The sequence below is a fragment of the Sphaerodactylus townsendi genome, linkage group LG16 (genome assembly GCF_021028975.2).
Source record: "Sphaerodactylus townsendi isolate TG3544 linkage group LG16, MPM_Stown_v2.3, whole genome shotgun sequence".
Taxonomy (NCBI): domain Eukaryota; kingdom Metazoa; phylum Chordata; class Lepidosauria; order Squamata; family Sphaerodactylidae; genus Sphaerodactylus; species Sphaerodactylus townsendi.
The window spans coordinates 860,569-878,378 of NC_059440.1; the positions used below are offsets into that span (position 1 = coordinate 860,569).

At 46.0% G+C, this 17,810-nt stretch overlaps 1 protein-coding gene across 5 annotated transcripts in view; it reads right to left on the bottom strand.

Moving 5' to 3' along the window:
• RAP1GAP2 (RAP1 GTPase activating protein 2) overlaps positions 1-17,810 on the bottom strand; it is a 234,795-nt gene that overhangs the window by 101,087 nt on the left and 115,898 nt on the right. For all 5 annotated transcript variants that reach the window (XM_048518747.1, XM_048518749.1, XM_048518750.1 and 2 more), the window contains one exon: positions 5,746-5,830. In XM_048518747.1, coding sequence (XP_048374704.1) covers positions 5,746-5,830 — 85 coding nt within the window. The remainder of the gene's footprint in view (positions 1-5,745; positions 5,831-17,810) is intronic.

Consider the following 17,810-nt stretch of genomic DNA (forward strand, 5'->3'; position numbering starts at 1 on the left):
ATATTGCCTCCTCTGACTTCCTGTGGTGTTTCAGGCTCTTTCCCACCATCTGGCATTTGTCACAGCACCACAGTCTGTGTGCATGTGCATGTGCTGTAAAGTCCCAGCTGGCCTGTGGTGATCTCGTAGGGTTCTCAAGGCATGAGACGTTAGAGGTGGTCTGGCATTGCCTGCTTCCATGTGGGTTGAAGGAGTTCTGAGAGAACTGGGGTTGGGCCAAGGTCACCCAGCAGGCATCAGGTGAAGGAGTGGGGAATCAAACATAGTTCACCAGATTAGAATCCACCACTCTTAGCCAGTACACCAAGGTGACTCTGACTGCCAGTGGGTTTCAGGGGTCTTGGGCAAAGAAAGGTCTTTCCCACTATCCAGCATTCATCACAGCACCAAGGTCTGGTCCATCTATAACAGAAAAACCCACATTCAGGGAATGGGAAGAGCCTCCTCAGCACATTTTGCCCTGCCCTGCAGGGACAGCCTGCTCACTGAGGCCCCGACGGCACGGGTGAGGCAGGCAGTGACCAGAGCTGCTTCGGAGGGGGCGGGGGGGCTTGTCTGAAGAATGAATTCCTCCCAAGAAGCTCACTTAGCATTTGTCGTATTTCCCTTTAGGCACTACGCTAGAACAGTCTCTTTTTACCCAGGCTAATAAGTATGCAGCTGTCTTTAATCATCATCATCATCATCCATATATATAAAAAGCTAACAGTGTTTTTGTTACTGATGCCCTAATGCCGAAACGGCTGGACGGGTCATCCCCAAATTTTCACATGACATTCCTCCCTGTTGTGGGCAGATAATCAGACCTTCAAATTGCTGAAAGTCCATACCTGAGCCAGGTAAAATGTCTTTTTCCTGGCACACCAGACCATGAAGCTGGCTGTGTTTAACTGTCACCCTTAGAATGTCCATGCAGCCTGTCTGTCTGTGGCCTGAGGGCTTGGGATGAGGGCTTACAATGTTTGTGCAGATGAGCAGAGAAGAGCAGTGAAAAGAGTAAATAGGTAATACTGTCAGGTAATACGAGTGGAAGTGAAACACATACACACTTTGCCGTGTGAGACATCAGGTGGGGTTCCCTCCCTCACGGGAACGGAGCGCCTTTTGTTTTTTCGGGCAATTGGCCGCCATGTGGCCCGGTCCCCCGCAATATAAGCATAATCCGAGGCGGCGGCGACGACGCTCGGATGTGGACTCGGTTGCAGGAGGTCCTGCACCTACCTTCTTCGGTGGGGTGGCGGCAGCCGCTGCAGGCTTGGGAGGAGGCTTGCTGGTGGCAGTTTTCCCCGTCTTGGATCGGGTAAGTCGGGCCGCAATAAAGTTGCCAGTTGTAATCCACTCAGCAATGGTTTGTGGTTCACGCACCATATCTGCCCAGGTGCAGATTTCCAGGTCGATAGCATCGTGAAAGTATTCGCACTTCATGCATTCGGGCCAGTCTGGGAGTTTGCTCGCAGCTAAACGGAATTCTCGAGCAAATTCTGCGAAGGTTTCGTTACCCTGCTTGAGGGTTTTAATAGTCTTAATGGCCTTGTTCACCTCCTCCGGATCCTGAAAGCGTAGTCGGAGACCTTGGATAAGGCCGCCCACGCTTTTGAAGTTCAGGGGCCCCTCTTAGTTCATGTAATTCCACAAACCATTCAGCTGCGCATCCCCATCCAACACTGATCCGATGTCTCGCACTTTCTCGGCTTCGGATCGATAGAGATCATCAAATTCGAGCATGTGTGCGTCCAGTTGTAGGATAAAATAAGGCAATCTGGAAGCAGTTCCATCAAACCGCGCGGGGATGTGCGGGCGATTATAGCCCCCACCGGCTATCGGCGCCACTCGTGGAGCAGGGCCAGGAACCTGTCCCGGTGGTGGTTGTGCAATAGGCGGCGGAGGTTGCACCGGTGGGAGAGGGGGTGGTTGCACCGGGAGTAGGACTCTACGTTGCTGCAAGGGGGCCTCCATTCGCGGAACGGGTCGCGACATAGGGGTAACGCATGCAGCACAGGGTGAGCTGGCGCCACCGGGTGCTGGTAGGGTCGCCTCGAGGTTCTTCGACCTCCCTCGAGCAACAGCTTCTCTGTCAGCCGTAATTCTCTCTCCGGCGTGTGAGAGCTTCCCAGTCACGCATGCAGTCTATCGTGGTTCCCTCGTTGCATCAGCTGCCTGCGAATTTCTCCTTGATTTTCCAGTGCTTTCAGGCACTCGCGTTGACGCTGGAGCTCGAGTCTGGAGTGTTCCAAAACATGATCACGGGAAGTGAGGTCTTTGAGAAATTGGTCTCTAAGAACACCCTTCTCACGGGACAACTCTGCTTCCACGGCTCGGCGCTGCTGTTCACGTTCCAGTTCGAAAGCTAGTCGCTCACTTTCGAGGGCTTCTCGCTCCTGCTCCCGTTCCAGTTCTAGGGCTTCGCGCTCTCTTTCGAGAGCTTCCCGTTCCTGTTCCCAGTCACGTTTGGCCCTCTCAAGGGATTCGAGCTGTTCCCAAAGATCCAGCTCTGAAATGAGGGGGCGCCGCACATCCATGGCAGGCAGGGCAGTCGCCCCCTCAAGTCCATGCAGGTCTGGAGAATCCCGGCCACCCTCAATGGGTAGGGCAGTCGCCCCCTCGAGTTCTCTTAAGTCCGGAGGGTCGCGGGCGTGGGCATCTTCCGCGAAGGTAAGTCTGACTCTGGAACCTTTAGGTAACTCCAAAACATCCTCCCCGGAGTCCCGGGGTGGTGGAGGACGCGAGCCCTTTGGGTGTGCTCCGGTGCTCTGCCAGTGGTCTTCGGGAGGAGGGTCCTCGAGGTATTGGTCCAGAAATCTTTCCAAGGATTCCTGGGTATCCCCATGGATGGTCGATACCCCGATTTCCTCCCTCACCGTTCGCATCACCGGTTTGTAATCCACATGTTGGCGGGTGGTGAAATGCCGCTCCTGGGGAGCACGGTCCATCGACACCCCACCACCAGGATCGTAATATTCCTGACGCACTTCCAGGCGTCCGGCCGAGACCGTGCGCAGAGCCATCAAGGGGGCTTCTTCCACTTGCTCGTGCAGTTGGAGGAAGGCTAAGCTCTGGCTGAGCCGGGGCCTGGAGAGGGTCACCAGGGAGATTGATTCCACTAGTTCCTCCACAGAGGCCGTCGTGTGGAAGGAAGAGAGGGAACCCTCTATGGGGGCTACCACAGTCTCTTCGCTTTCCAAAGGCAACGCGCTCTCAGCAGTCAATCCCTGCATGTTGGTAGACATCAGGGATCCACAAAACGGATGAAGGATGGTACTTGACCACGATCAAACCGAAGATAGAATAGTGAGAATCCGCATAATGTAAGGAACCTCAAAGGACTCGAAATATAGCAACTGGGTTCAGTTCTTTTATTTCATAAACTTCAACGATCACACTACACACAATGCGGATTCTGACTTTCCCAGTCTCAAGGTGTCGCTTATATGGACTATCCAGCCCCTCCCCAAACTCCCAAGCACAATTCCCACGGCAGAGCGAAAAACAAGCTTCAAACGCATAAGATAAGTGCAGCAAGGTTAAAGACAGCAACCATCCCGGCACGCAGCCCAGAACGTGGAATGCACCAAGGTCAGGATAGCGGAGCAGAAACTAATCCCCAACCTTACACTGTATCAAGAAGGAGGAGGAGGAGGAGGAGGAGGAGGAGGAGGAGGAGGAGGAGGAGGAGGAGGAGGAGGAGGATTGAACTACAAAGACTCTGGCACAAACCAGTAAAGGTGGTCCCAGTGGTGATCGGCACACTGGGTGCAGTGCCTAAAGATCTTGAACGGCACTTAAAAACAATTGGTGCTGACAAAATCACCATATGTCAGCTGCAAAAGGCCACCCTACTCGGCTCTGCACGCATTATTTGTCGATACATCACACAGTCCTAGATGCTTGGGAAGTGTCTGACGTGTGATGTAATACAAAATCCAGCATATTGATCTTGTTTGCTATGTATAACTGTTTTGTATCAATAATAATAATAACAACAACAACAACAACAACAACAACAACAACAACAACAACAACAACAACAACAAGCCTCTGGGTGAGGCTCGAATTGTAATGAAGGCCAACAAACAGCTAATCTGGAAGTTGTGAAATCTACAATAATAATAATAATAATTTATTGTCATTGTGCACACACAACGAAAATTACAAGCATTCCCCGCTGCACACTATTTCAGACCTCACCCCCCCTCCTCACTTTCCCCTTCCTCCCCCCATCCCTACACAGCACCGACCACATCAGCACGAAACCACGGAGTTCAGCATAGCCACAGCTCTGGAACAGAAGCTGTCTCTGAGCCTGTTTGTCCTTGTTTTTATAATCCTACATCATCTGCCAGTTCGAAAAGAGAGGATGCCGGATGAGACGGGTCCTTCAGAATATTCCGAACTTTCTTTAGGCAGTGGGAATGATAAAGTTCTTCCAAAGAGGAGAGAGGGCAGCCAATAATCCTCTGGGCATTTGGAGCGCCTTCAGAGCGCCTTCCTACCTGCCACTGTGCAACTGGCGAACCACGCGCAGATGCCGTCTGTTAGGACACTCTCTATAGCACAGCGGGAGAAGGTCACCCGGAGTTTTCCATCCAGTTGTTGTTTCCTTAAAAGTCTCAGATAGTACAGTCTCTGCTGGGCCTTCTTAACCACCACAGCAGTCTGAACACCCCAGGTGAAGTCCTCTTTAATCATAACACTCCGGAACTTAAAGCTGGCCACCCGCTCTACTCAATCCCCATTTATAACCAAGGACTAAATTTCTACGCTATTCCTTCTATAGTCTACTATAAGCTCCTTTGTCTTACGGTTTGCCTCTGGCCTGAAGATGCTTTATCGGTATTATTTCAAGCTCCTCAGTGTAAGGTTTATGATGTTTTAATGTTCCGCCTTGTGCTTTAATGGCCCACTCCCCTCGCCAACCCCCCCACTGGTGCCAGTCCAGCACAGGTCAGAAAAGCCACGCTGGCCTGCGACCCAGATGCACCTGACACAGAGCTCAGTGGAGCCGTGAGGCTGGCTGGCTTCTCCTCATTTGCTTCTTAGCAGAGACAGGGCTGAGCCCGCTGAAGCTGAGGCCTTTCTCCAGGGCTGTTCTTTTTCCAGACAGCCCACCCTGCACTTACATTTATTAAATACCAAATAATAAATAAATATTAACCATTCCTAATTAAAATACATGTTTATTGCAAGCCCCCCGGGGATCGGGCGGTATATAAATTGAATAAATAAATAAATAAATAAATAAATAAATAAATAAATAAATAAAGTGTGACAGTGCGAATGAGGTGGGATCAAGGAGGAGGTTGACACATGTTACAGGTTGGTCCTGACTGTCCCAGAGAAGCATCCCTGGCCTTCGCACTGAGCTTGTCCTGCACACCCACCACTGCCGGAGCATGAGAGGAGGCAAGTCCTGGCCAAGAAACAGACCTCCAGCCTCACCCTTTTGAGGGTGAATCACCAATTCTAGTTTTGTGGTGATTCCAGTTTCAGCATCCTGTGCCAGCCGGCTCTGAGATCATACTCTGACACCCCCCCCCCCCCCGCCTTTCAAAACATGATGGAGCATTATTTTGAAAAGACTGTCAAAGCTATCTCATCAGGCCGGTTGTGTGGACAGTAGTTAGCAAGCCTTTAAAGAGTTTCTTTGAAAACAGCACCCCCATAACTGGATCAAATCTCACCTCTGGCGCAAAGAGCCCTTGCGATGCAGGGCCCCGTCAGCGTGCCGTAAGTGCCGTAAGTGCTTACCTTCATGCTTGGTGGGGCAGTGAGTGGTGGAGACGGAGGTCTATCGGGGGCTGTCACATTTGTGCTGCTCAACACCTCCTGCTTCCTGCAAAATGAGAGATCTGGCTTAGCTATTTCTCTCCAGCCATTTAAATGAGATCACAGAAAGAAAGAACAAGAAACCCTCCTGAGTCTCTGGAACCAGGGGAGAGGGGCGGAAGTGGAAATAAAGGAGCCAAAATCCATGGAACAGACATTATTCATTTCTAAGATGCTGATGGGCTGCCAAATCCCTGAGGATCCATTCTGATTCTTGCCTAATCCAATTCAAGCCCCCCAAAAAGAGAGAAAGTTTTTTTCCAGTGACATCCAAAATATGGAACAGCAACAGAGCCCACAACAACTGAGTGTGGTGCAGGCAAAATTCATTTAGGGTAGTTTTCCCCACTGGGGTAATGGAGAGTTAAATAAGACCAGGTTTCTATGGCAACTCCCCCCCCCCCATTTTTCCATCTGGCCTTATCAATGTTTGCTCATATCTCTCTCTCTCGACAGAAAAGGCCACAATGCACAGCAGAACACCAGATTATCGTCAGAGAATTCTGATGGAGTCACTTCTGGTTTATCAGAGCACAACAGACAGAACTCTAAAAAACCCACCCTTGGGAGATATTCTCCCACCATGTTCTCCCACGCTACAGAAGGGCACGGGAAGAAAGGCATCATGGGAGCTTCTGATGTTCCCTCATTTGACACTGACCTTAAATTTTGGGGTTCCAAATTACCCCATCTTGTTTCCCAGGGGAAAATGAAGCATGATCCAAAAATCTGAGACCATTTTTCCAATCTCCCCCCCCACCTCCACGGGCAGCAGGAGCACCCAGAGAGGCAGAGAGGAAGCTGGCCACACTGAACAGCTGCTAAGGCCTCTCGTCCCTTTAAATGTTAAAGGACAGAAATGCCACCTAACAGCTGATGCTGCAGAGACCAAGTCTAGCAGACATTGGGACCAATGGGTAGAGCTGGACTCATGTGTCCCATAGGAAACAGAGGAGCCATTCCCCAAATTCCAAGACATACTTTTTCATTCCTCCTGGAATTTCTGGAGTGGATATGCCCCACTGACCCAATAAGGTGATTCGTAACAGATCTCACTGTGGGATGCCTCTGAAGGTGTCAGCCACAGATGCGGGCGAAACATTAGGAGCAAAAACTACCAAGCCCAGAAAACCCCGTCTAGCCCCTGGCCAGCAACCGGAGCCACTTTTGCCAGCCTCCGGTGGGTTTGTCTGGGGCTCCATCCCAACCGTGGGCCACTGATGGCTCTCAAGGCAAATGTGGCTCAGTACGGAACCAAATGTTGCTCTTTAACTATGGAATCCTAAACAGAGTTGCGGTTACTGACTTCATACTATACACCCACATGAAGAGTACAACTCTGCTTAGGACGGCACTGGAAAAAGGAAAATCAAATCTCTCATTTATGGTATGTTGGGGGGAAGTAGGTGAGAGGCTGGCATAATTGGCATGGCAAGGGGAGAGCAGGCAAAGAATTTGATGGGACTGAAGGGTCCTTAAAGATGCTTTACAGAAAGGAAAGGAAAAAAGGAAAAAGGAAAAAACATCCCTTAGCAAAAGCTGAAGCAGTTGTGTCTGAAATGACAAAAAAAATCCATTAACAACCAGCTACTAAAATGGATTATAAAGACTGTTTTAAAAAGACCCTGGTGTGTGCCACTTCCTAATAAAGTACTCATAATGACCAGTGTTTGGGCTGCACAAACATTAGGGATTTTTAATATGTTTTTTATTAGTAGTATTGAAATGCTCATTTTCAGTTAGGCAAATGGGCTGCCTTATACCCTTCATTGCTCTGCGCCTGGGGCGGTTCCATCAGGGTCCCCTCATATTGAGGGCCTCACCGCCCCGCCCCCATGGGGGTAGGTTTTAAATCGGGGTCGGACACCTCTTGTTGTGCTTTTATTTTTATTCTGGTAGCATGTTACTATGTATTGTGGGTTCGCTGTTTTTATGAATTTTAAGTTATTCTATGATGGAGCCTGTGTATTTATATTTTTGTGATTGCTCCTATTGATGTTTGGATATCGTTGTCCACCGCCCGGAGCCCTTCGGGGATCGGGCGGTATATAAATTTAAGAAATAAATAAATAAAATAAATAAAATACCAGCTCTTTGTTGATCCCTTGCTCTGAATTTTGACATCATTTGGCTCTTCAGTTATGAAAAGTGGCAGACCTGCGCTCCACATCATCTTGTCCCTACCCACTCTCACAATGGCCAGGGGTTGTTGCATTTTGTGTATTGCTAAAGAACTGGACATAGAAATTCATATATGACCATCCAAGGAAGTCTAAGACCTCCCCATGGAACCTGTGGCAATTCTAAGACCTCTCCAAACATGCCTTGCCAACACCCTCGACTCAGCACACCAGCTGCCAGCCCACACTCACCAGCATCAGTAGTGATGGTCCGATGTGTTACGTTTCACCGCTCCTTCTTTTCTTACCCATCCCTCGCCTTCTTACCCATGCCCTGCATAAATTCATCCAGTTTGTTTCTAAGGCAATGAATAGCTAATGAAACGCAGTGACTAAACATGGTCAAATAAATTAACCTCAAGACTGCAAATGAAAGAGTAATTAGCAGATGACATGGACAGATCTGCCCCCCCACCACCACCACCACCACCACCACCTTAGAAGGCCAAGTTAACTGTGCTTGCTAATAGATCTGTGATCAGAATTAAGATCAAGTCATTCCATAGCAGACTTAATTAAGATCAAGAATTAAGATCAAGTCATTCCTTTCCCCCCTAGACTCTAATGTAGGTGGGGATGAGAGAGCTCCAAAGAATTGTGACTAGCCCAAGGTCACCCAGCTGGCATGTGTTGGAGTGCACAGGCTAATCTAGTTGCCCAGATAAGCCTCCACAACTCAAGTGGCAGAGCGGGGAACCAAACCTGGTTCCTCCAGATTAGAGTGCACCTGCTCTTAACCACTACACCACGCTGGCTCATGTACCTTCCATTCAGATCCTGAAAAACAAGCCCTGCTATTTTAAGCCTTGGTAAATGTATCTAAGGCAGGGGTCTGCACCCTTTTACTATTACAGAATTAAACTACACCAAAGTTTGGAGCAAGAGATCAACAAGGAGCCAATCTAAGAAAGTTCTAGAAACACAAAACACTACTGATAATATGACATGACTGATAAGTTTGTGCAGCCCAGGCACTGGTTGGTCAGGTGAGAGTCCTTCGCTAGAAAGTCGCCCCCACAAAGTCTCTTCAGTAATTTATGAATTTACACAGGAGCTCCCTTTGCAATAGTTTGAAAACACTGGAATGAATCTGTGCTTGATTCACACATGGATTCCCAGCAGCTGTTCCCATCTCTCAAGCACCTTTCTGAAAAGAATCTCTAAGAAGCATTTTTTTTGCCATCAATTTACAGTTGACTCTGTTGGAATTTTCAGCCTTGTTTGCATGCAGCAACAACACAAGCAGCAAAGAATTCTGGGAAGCTGCACAAACATTCTAAAGGTGACAGTTAAAATCTGTTGGTAGTATTCTGTTGTTCCCTGACTGACTGAGTGAAGAGAGAGATTGCTCTGTGTACTGCTAACCAATGCTATGTAAAAGTGATCTGACTAAAGATACTGTAAAAGCTTACTAGCACAACCAAAACTGTAACAAATGATGAGCCATGAATGTAACCATATGTATATGATGCTTTGTTGATATGTTTATACTGTTTAGCTTTTCTCTCTCAGTTAAAGTAAAGTTCTCCTTATGTTTGTGTACTTCTGAGGTAAAACTGCTGGTCTTTTGAGAGATAACTATTCTGATTTGACGTGCCACACAATTCACATTTCTGCTCATTACTCTGCTTGACAGGATTATATATTCTAAATATACCTGTTGCCCTTCAGCTTATGGGTCCAGCCCAGCATAGCCCAGCCAGCCAGCCCCCAGTGTAACCCAGCTGTGCCCAGATATTCATTGTGTAGCCAAGTGAAGCACAGACTAACAAAAGCAAGCCAGTGAAGTTCAGATATTAAATACTCAAAGAAAAAATTATTAGAAACATGTTTTAACTGAGAAAAATATAAAGCTGACATAAGACTGAATTTTAAAAGGCAATCAAAATGTTTCTTATAGAGGGCAATACAAAGGGAAATATGCAATGAATTCCCATACTAACTACTAATAATTATCAACAATGGAGAAAAAAATAATTGTGTCTTTAAAGGCAGAACAATGTTACAAATGTATAGAAAGTTCTAAGCCTGAACAAAGTGAAGAAGAAATTAGACAATGGAAATTACAGGATGCAGTTGCTACTAAAATAATTTATGCATGTTTAGATTATACTCAGTTAATACTGAGCCCTTCAAGGAAGGGCGGTCTATTACAACAACAACAACAACAACAACAACAACAACAACAACAACAACAACAACAACAACAACAACAACAACAACAACAACAACAACAACAACAACAACAACAACAACAACAATAATAATAATAATAATAATAATAATAATAATAATAATAATAATAATAATAATAATAATAATAATAATAATAATAATACCCTCATGGGCACCCCCTTGTCGTGGGGAAGGGGCTTGTGTGCTTCGATGATGTTGAGAGCTATGCTGGAGGTAGTGTATTCTATCAGAAGGGGCTCCCATGCCAGACAGGTCTCAACTGAGAAACCAGACTAAGAGTGTCCACCAACCCATACAATATGGTGATACAAACGAAAAATTATTCCATACTGCATCGGTCGTCGCATGAGTTAACAAGGGCCGCGTCGCATGCTGGGGTTGGTGCAACCTGTCGACAAGTGGGCTACAAGTGGACCAACCATCCAAAAGGGTAATCGGCACACTGGGTGCCTGTAAAGATGTTGCTTTTTCCTTTCCCAGCTCTTTCGACCTTGGCAGCATTCCTCGAGCTGGGCTGTGTGCCCGGTGAGGCAAGCTAACCTTGCTACTTCTTATCTTATGCGTGTGAAGCTAGTTTTGAGTCCTTCATGGGAACCTGTCTGGGGTTTCGAAGGAGGGGGGATTCAGACTCGTAAAAGCAGTCTGCTTGTTTAAGAACATAAGAACATAAGAACAAGCCAGCTGGATCAGACCAAAGTCCATCTAGTCCAGCTCTCTGCTACTCGCAGTGGCCCACCAGGTGCCTTTGGGAGCTCACATGTAGGATGTGAACGCAATGGCCTTCTGCGGCTGTTGCTCCCGATCACCTGGTCTGTTAAGGCATTAGCAATCTCAGATCAAAGAAGATCAAGATTGGTAGCCATAAATCGACTTCTCCTCCATAAATCTGTCCAAGCCCCTTTTAAAGCTATCCAGGTTAGTGGCCATCACCACCTCCTGTGGCAGCATATTCCAAACACCAATCACACGTTGCGTGAAGAAGTGTTTCCTTTTATTAGTCCTAATTCTTCCCCCCAGCATTTTCAATGAATGCCCCATGGTTCTAGTATTGTGAGAAAGAGAGAAAAATTTCTCTCTGTCAACATTTTCTACCCCATGCATAATTTTGTAGACTTCAATCATATCCCCCCTCAGCCGCCTCCTCTACAAACTAAAGAGTCCCAAACGCTGCAGCCTCTCCTCATAGGGAAGGTGCTCCAGTCCCTCAATCATCCTTGTTGCCCTTCTCTGCACTTTTTCTATCTCCTCAATATCCTTTTTGAGATGCGGCGACCAGAACTGGACACAATGCTTCAAGTCGCGGTCGCACCACTGCTTTATATAAGAACATGACAATCTTTGCAGTTCTCATCAATTCCTTTCCTAATGATCCCCAGCATAGAGTTTGCCTTTTTCACAGCTGCCATGCATTGAGTTGACATTCCCATGGAACTATCAACTAAGATGCCCAAATCCCTTTCCTGGTCTGTGACTGATAGTGTATATGAAGTTTGGATTTTTTGCCCCTATGTGCATCACTTTACATTTTGCTACATTGAACTGCATTTGCCATTTCTTCGCCCACTCATCTAATTTATCAAGGTCCGCAGAATCGCTTCGCCAATCCTTTGTGGTTCTCACCACCCTACACTTAATTTGGTATCATCTGCAAACTTGGCCACCACGCTACCCACCCCTACGCTGGAGTCCGGCATGAATAGGTTAAGGAAAGAGCACTGGTCGAGAACGGATCCTTGGGGGACACCACTCCCAACATCTCTCCATTGTGAGAACTTCCCATTTACACCCACTCTTTGTTTCCTGTTTCTCAACCGGTTTTTAATCCATAGGAGGACTTCCCCTCTTATTCCTTCATTGCTGAGTTTTCTCAACAGTCTCTGGTGAGGAACTTTGTCAAAAGCCTTTTGGAAATCCAAGTAGACAATGTCCACCGGTTCACCCCTGTCCACATGCCTGTTTACACCCTCAAAGAACTCTAGTAAGTTTGTAAGACAGGATTTGCCTCTGCAAAAGCCATGCTGACTCTTTCTCAGCAGGTCTTGCTTTTCTACATGTTTAATCATTTTTTCTTTAATGATAGATTCTACTTATTTACCAGGAACAGATGTCAAACTGACTGGCCTGTAATTTCCCGGGTCCCCCCTAGATCCTTTCTTAAAGATTGGTGTGACATTGGCCATCTTCCAGTCTTCAGGGATGGAGCCTGATTTCAGGGATAAGTTGCATATTAAAGTGAGAAGATCAGCAATTTCATGCTTGAGCTCTTTAAGAACTCTTGGGTGAATGCAATCTGGGCCAGGGGATTTGGTAACATTTAGTTTATCAATGGCTGCTAGAACTTCTTCCTTGTCTATCACTATCTTCGCTAGTTCCTTGGATTCGCCTCCTAAGAAGCTTGGTTCAGGTGCAGGAATGTTCCTCACCTCCTCTTGGGTGAAGACAGATGCAAAGAATTCATTCAGCTTCTCTGCAATCTCCCTGCCATCTTTTAGCACACCCTTTGTTCCTTTGTCATCTAATGGGCCTACCGCTTCCCTTGCTGGCTTCTTGCTTTTGATGTACTTGAAGAACTGTTTGTTGCTGGTCTTGATGTTCACAGCCATGCGTTCCTCATAATCCTTTTTTGCCTCCTTTACAACTAACTTGCTTCTCTTTTGCCACCATTTGTGTTCCCTCTCATATTCTTCATCAGCCAAACTGGACTTCCATTTTCTAAAAGACATTTTCTTTTTTCTGATAATTTCCCCAACCTCTCTTGTTAACCATGGTGGCTTTCTTTTGGACTGGGTGCTGCCTTTTCTAACCTGTGGAACACATTCCAGCTGAGCTTTGATTACTGTGTTTTTAAATAACCTCCAAGCATCCTGGACAGTTTTGACTCTCTTGATTTTCCCTTTCAGCTTCCTGCGCACTATCCCCCTCATCTTTGAGAAATTTCCCTTTCTGAAGGCGAATGTTTGGGAAAGTCTGATTCAGCATTTCGTGTGTGTGTATCATGGAAGCTTAAGAATAAAGATCCTTCAATGGTTACTCTATTCTGGTCCTTTCTGGTTCTCTACAGTGCCATTCTGAAAACACTAGGGCAGCACTTGAAACATCTTCGAATTGACAAAATTCAAATTGGTCAAATTCAGAAGGCAGCCCTGCTGGGATCTGCACGAATACTACACCGATACATTACAACTTCCTAGGCCTCTGGGTGAGGCTTGAATTGTAATGAAGACCAACAACCAGCTAAAGATCTGGCAGCTGTGAAATCAATTAATAATAATAATAATAATAATAATAATAATAATAATAATAATAATAATAATAATAATAATAATAATAATAGTAATAATAATAATAATAATAATAATAATAATAATAATAATAATAATAATAATAATAATAATAATAATAATAATAATAATATATGTAAATTAATGTGAAACTGCAAAAGAAATGTTACAAAAAGTAGAAAATAAATTTTCTCAGATTAGTTACAAAACACAGAATAGATTGATTAAACAAGTGAAAATAAGATTAGAAGAAGGAGGAACTTGTGAAAAATATACTGATAATCTCTTAACAGTATTTGATAAAGTTAACAGGACTAGAATTTAATGAACTGAAAATTGGCTTTTTAATGGGAACTCTTGGTGAAAGATTTGATGCATTTGTCTCAGAGGGAAAAGAAAGTTTAACTCTCGATGAAGCTATTTCAAAACTCAGACAAGAATGTGAGATGATTAAGAGATCAGATCTCTGTGAGGGATTGAATAAAAAAGGTTCAAATTATACTGTCGGAGCAAACATAAGAATTTCAGAGAGCATTCGCTTTATGCCCCACAGTATGAGAAGGGGCTTACAATAAGAAAAAATAGTTTGAATTCAGAAAAATAGATAATTGATAGTGGATGCACAAGTCATAGCAGTAACTCAGAAAAATTATTCAAAACTATTAACAAAAGTGTAAATGGAACACTCTAGATAGCAAATGGTGAAAGTATGAAAATACAAGGATCCGGGAGTGGATATCTAGTGTAATTTACCACAAGTGACTGTAGAGCACAAAGTTAGTAATGTATTGTATCTACCAGAATTGGATTGTAATATTCTAAGTGTGTCAGCTCTAGATAAGAAAGGGTTTGCTGTACACTTTGAAAAAGGGAAATTCACTGTGTCTAAGAACAATGTACTGTATGCACAAGCATTTGAAAACAATGGTCTGTATGAACTACCGTATATACTCGTGTATAAGCCGACTTTTTCAGCTTAAGCAATCTTTGGAGCATTGCCCTTTTAAGAGAATGATAGAGACATCCTGCCCGAGTGGCAGCTTCCCTGGAGCCAAGCCTTCAGAGCTGGCCGGAGAAAGGAAAAGGTGAGTAACTTAGGGGAAGGACAGGCGGCGGTGGGCAGAAGCCTGCTGCCCCCCCCCACACAGGCTTGCGCCTGGCATCCTGGGTGGCCCTAGCTCATCCCTGCCCCCACCTGCTCTGCAAAAAGCAGGTGAATGCTCTGTCTGGCGTTTCCTTGCTAGCAAGCAAGGAAACACCAGAGCAGCCAAGGGCTGGGGCTGCTGTGGGGATCCGGGAGGCGGGGGGGGGGAGCGATCTGGTGGGTAGCAGGCACCGTGGCTCTTCCCTGCCCCCGCCTGCTCTGGTGTTTCCTTGCTTGCAAGCAAGGAAATGCCAGACAGAGCAGTCGTCTGCTTTTTGCAAGCAAGGAAACTCCAAAAGCAGGTGAATGCTCTGTCTGGCGTTTCCTTGGCGCCCCCGCAGACTCATGGCGCGCCCGCAGTGTTTTTAAGGCAGGAAACATTTGGTATTGCTATTGCCCACCTCTGCATCACAACCTGGTAGTCTTTGGAGGCCTCCCATCCAAATAGAAGCTGGGGTCAGGGCTGAGGGTATTTAATTGGCGCAAGATCACCCAGCAAGCTTCCATGGCACAAGCGGGGATTTGAACTGGGGGTTCCAGGACCTAGTCCAACACCTTAACCACTACACCATGCTGGTGCTCCAAATACTTTAGGTCCATAAAACATGTTGCATGTTGTTCCTTTTACATGGGTTCCAATGAGACAGCTAAACTATAAATAACAAAATCAAAATGGTCATAATGGTATTCTCACATGCTATTTCCTCCTCCAATATGCCTTAACTTAAAGATTTCATTTTCTTCTCTTGAAGAGCCATCTCTGATTCCTTCCTTCCACGCTTGGCTCTGGAGCTGCAGGCTGCAGCTGTGTGACCCCCTGGCCTCCTTCCCAGGCAGCACTGACTCAAGTGCAAGGGAAACAGAAGCAGAAGAGCAGTGGTTCTTTTGTTCCTGCTTCGGTACTTCTGAAGTCAAGTGAGAGTCAGCAGATCCCTGTAACAAGGAGATGCTCAAGCAATACACCATCACTATTGGACCCTGTTCTGGCCCGATCCTGTCATGTCTCCTGGCCAGGATGTGGGATCCTTTGTCTGGAACTATTATCTCTTGCCTGCTTCTTAGTTTCGCTTTTAGGCAGGGGCTAATCAGCTGGTGAGGCCGCTGTTGGTTTTTACACTTCAATGCATTGTGGAGTCTGGATTGTTTTGCTTTGGAGTGAAGGCTGTGCCGCTGCCCTCCCGTGGAAATGGAGGGGTGCTGCTCCCTCTTGGGAACTGGCACCCAGGGGTGTTGTCAAGCAACGTGGAGGGGGGGGGGGCAGACTGGAGTGAAGGTAAAATGGAAGCTGCTCTGATGGACAATTCTGAGTTCTGTCAGTGGAAGTAGAAATGCTTCATCCTGGGGCTCTTTTCAATAAAGGAAACTGTTTCAGCACAAAGTCCCGTTGTTGAACAGTCCAGGGCATGGCACACAAACGGAGGAGGAATTGCATTTGTTTATTTGGTAAATAAATACTTATCTAGGCCACCTTTCCTCCATAGAAGCAGATGTGCAAACAGTAATATCTGTTTGAAAACTGGAACAAATTAAACTGGCAAGAGAAGCACCCACACATCACAATTTACAGCAGCTGCCTTTTTCCCCACTCTGGTGGGTCATGATATCTCCCTTTTTTTTAATTGCACCTTTTTGAAAGGACCTGCTTCAAGAGTGTCTGCATGGACAACATAGAACCTGCTTCTCTTTGCGCAAGTCCCAATTCCTTCGTGGCTTGTAGTCTTGCTCCTCACTATGGAATGCCTCCTGGGGCCCCTGGCTGCCTGGCACGTTACCCACACTCTTGGCCTCGACTGGTGATTCCTTCCTCCCACCCCCCCTCAAGTTATGTGATTCTGTTTGCTACTTATTAGGTCCTAGTTCTGGAAAGGGGAAACCACTGCTTTAAATCATCAGCATTGGACAACTCCCAGACATACATTTAAAAAATGCAGTTTGTTCCTCAATCTCATCTCTGCTTCCTTTCCCACCTCCAAGTAGATTCCTTGGGCACTATTCCCAAGTTCCTTTACATCACCAAACTGTTATCAAAAACCTCATGATGCGTACAGCCTACTTGCTATTGGTTGACTGCAATAAATAGAACGGGAAGAAGGAGGCACATAGAGCAGCCCCAGCTCTGTCCTCCATATTTGCTTGCTATAATGGAAACTAAAGAATATTCACCAAGTTCCTCAAAGAGCTGACCTCAGCCACTCATGAAGGAAATCAGCAGGGTTATCTGCATGTTATACTTGGGCCTCGGGGCATTAACAGCAACAATTCCAGCAACCATCTTAACATCAATGCAGCTTCTTTTCCACAGACACAACCAGGAGGTAGATGGTCTCTCTTGCTAGTAGCATCGTCATCAGTATACTTTTTACCACACTCCCCAGCCTTGCCCTTGACTAAAGGTGATCAGCCTCCTCACAAAATCTGTCTGGCTCCTTCACTGAATTCCTAAACTTCCAACTTGGAAGGAAAATAGATAATTTTGGCCCCCAATTTGTCATTTTATCCTGATTTTATCTTTTGCAGTGCTGCTCCCTTTTGAATTACCCCTGAGGAGGGACAGAGGCATATTCCTGCTTGCTGAGTCATCACAAGCAGGAAAGAACCACACAGAAAGAAGGCGGAGGGGAGACGGAGGGCGCGGAAGCACCACTGGTATTAGAATGACGGCTTTTTCTGTTGGTTTGTGTTTCCTTCTCTGTATGCAGGAGGCAAAGAGGGCTGTTGTTCCTGCACAGCATGAGATTTCTGCATTTGAATGTCACAGAACAAACAGTCGGAATAAATCACAGTCAACATGTTAGGTAGAGATCATGATTTGGAGATCCAGTAAAGCCCTCACCAAGAAACCTGCTTGCTGGGCAGCCGGAATTCAGACATTGCATTAAGTTATGTTTTAATCAAACCTGATAGGAGGGTGGATGGCTCCCCAGTCCCATCCCATCCACTGCAGGGGAACTTTCAGGGGGCACTGCAAACCTTGGATACTTTTAGGGGGCACTGCAAAGTTATTAAATTCATCAAGCCTTTTAATGGGAAGCAGGTTGTAGGCATTTTATTAGGTTTATTAGTTTTTACTAGGGTGGGAGGATATTGTTATTTAATACATTCAAGATTTATTGCAACTCACTTCAAAGGAAAAGGCAGGATATAAAAGTTTTAATCAGTTAATTAACAATAAATAAATATTTATGA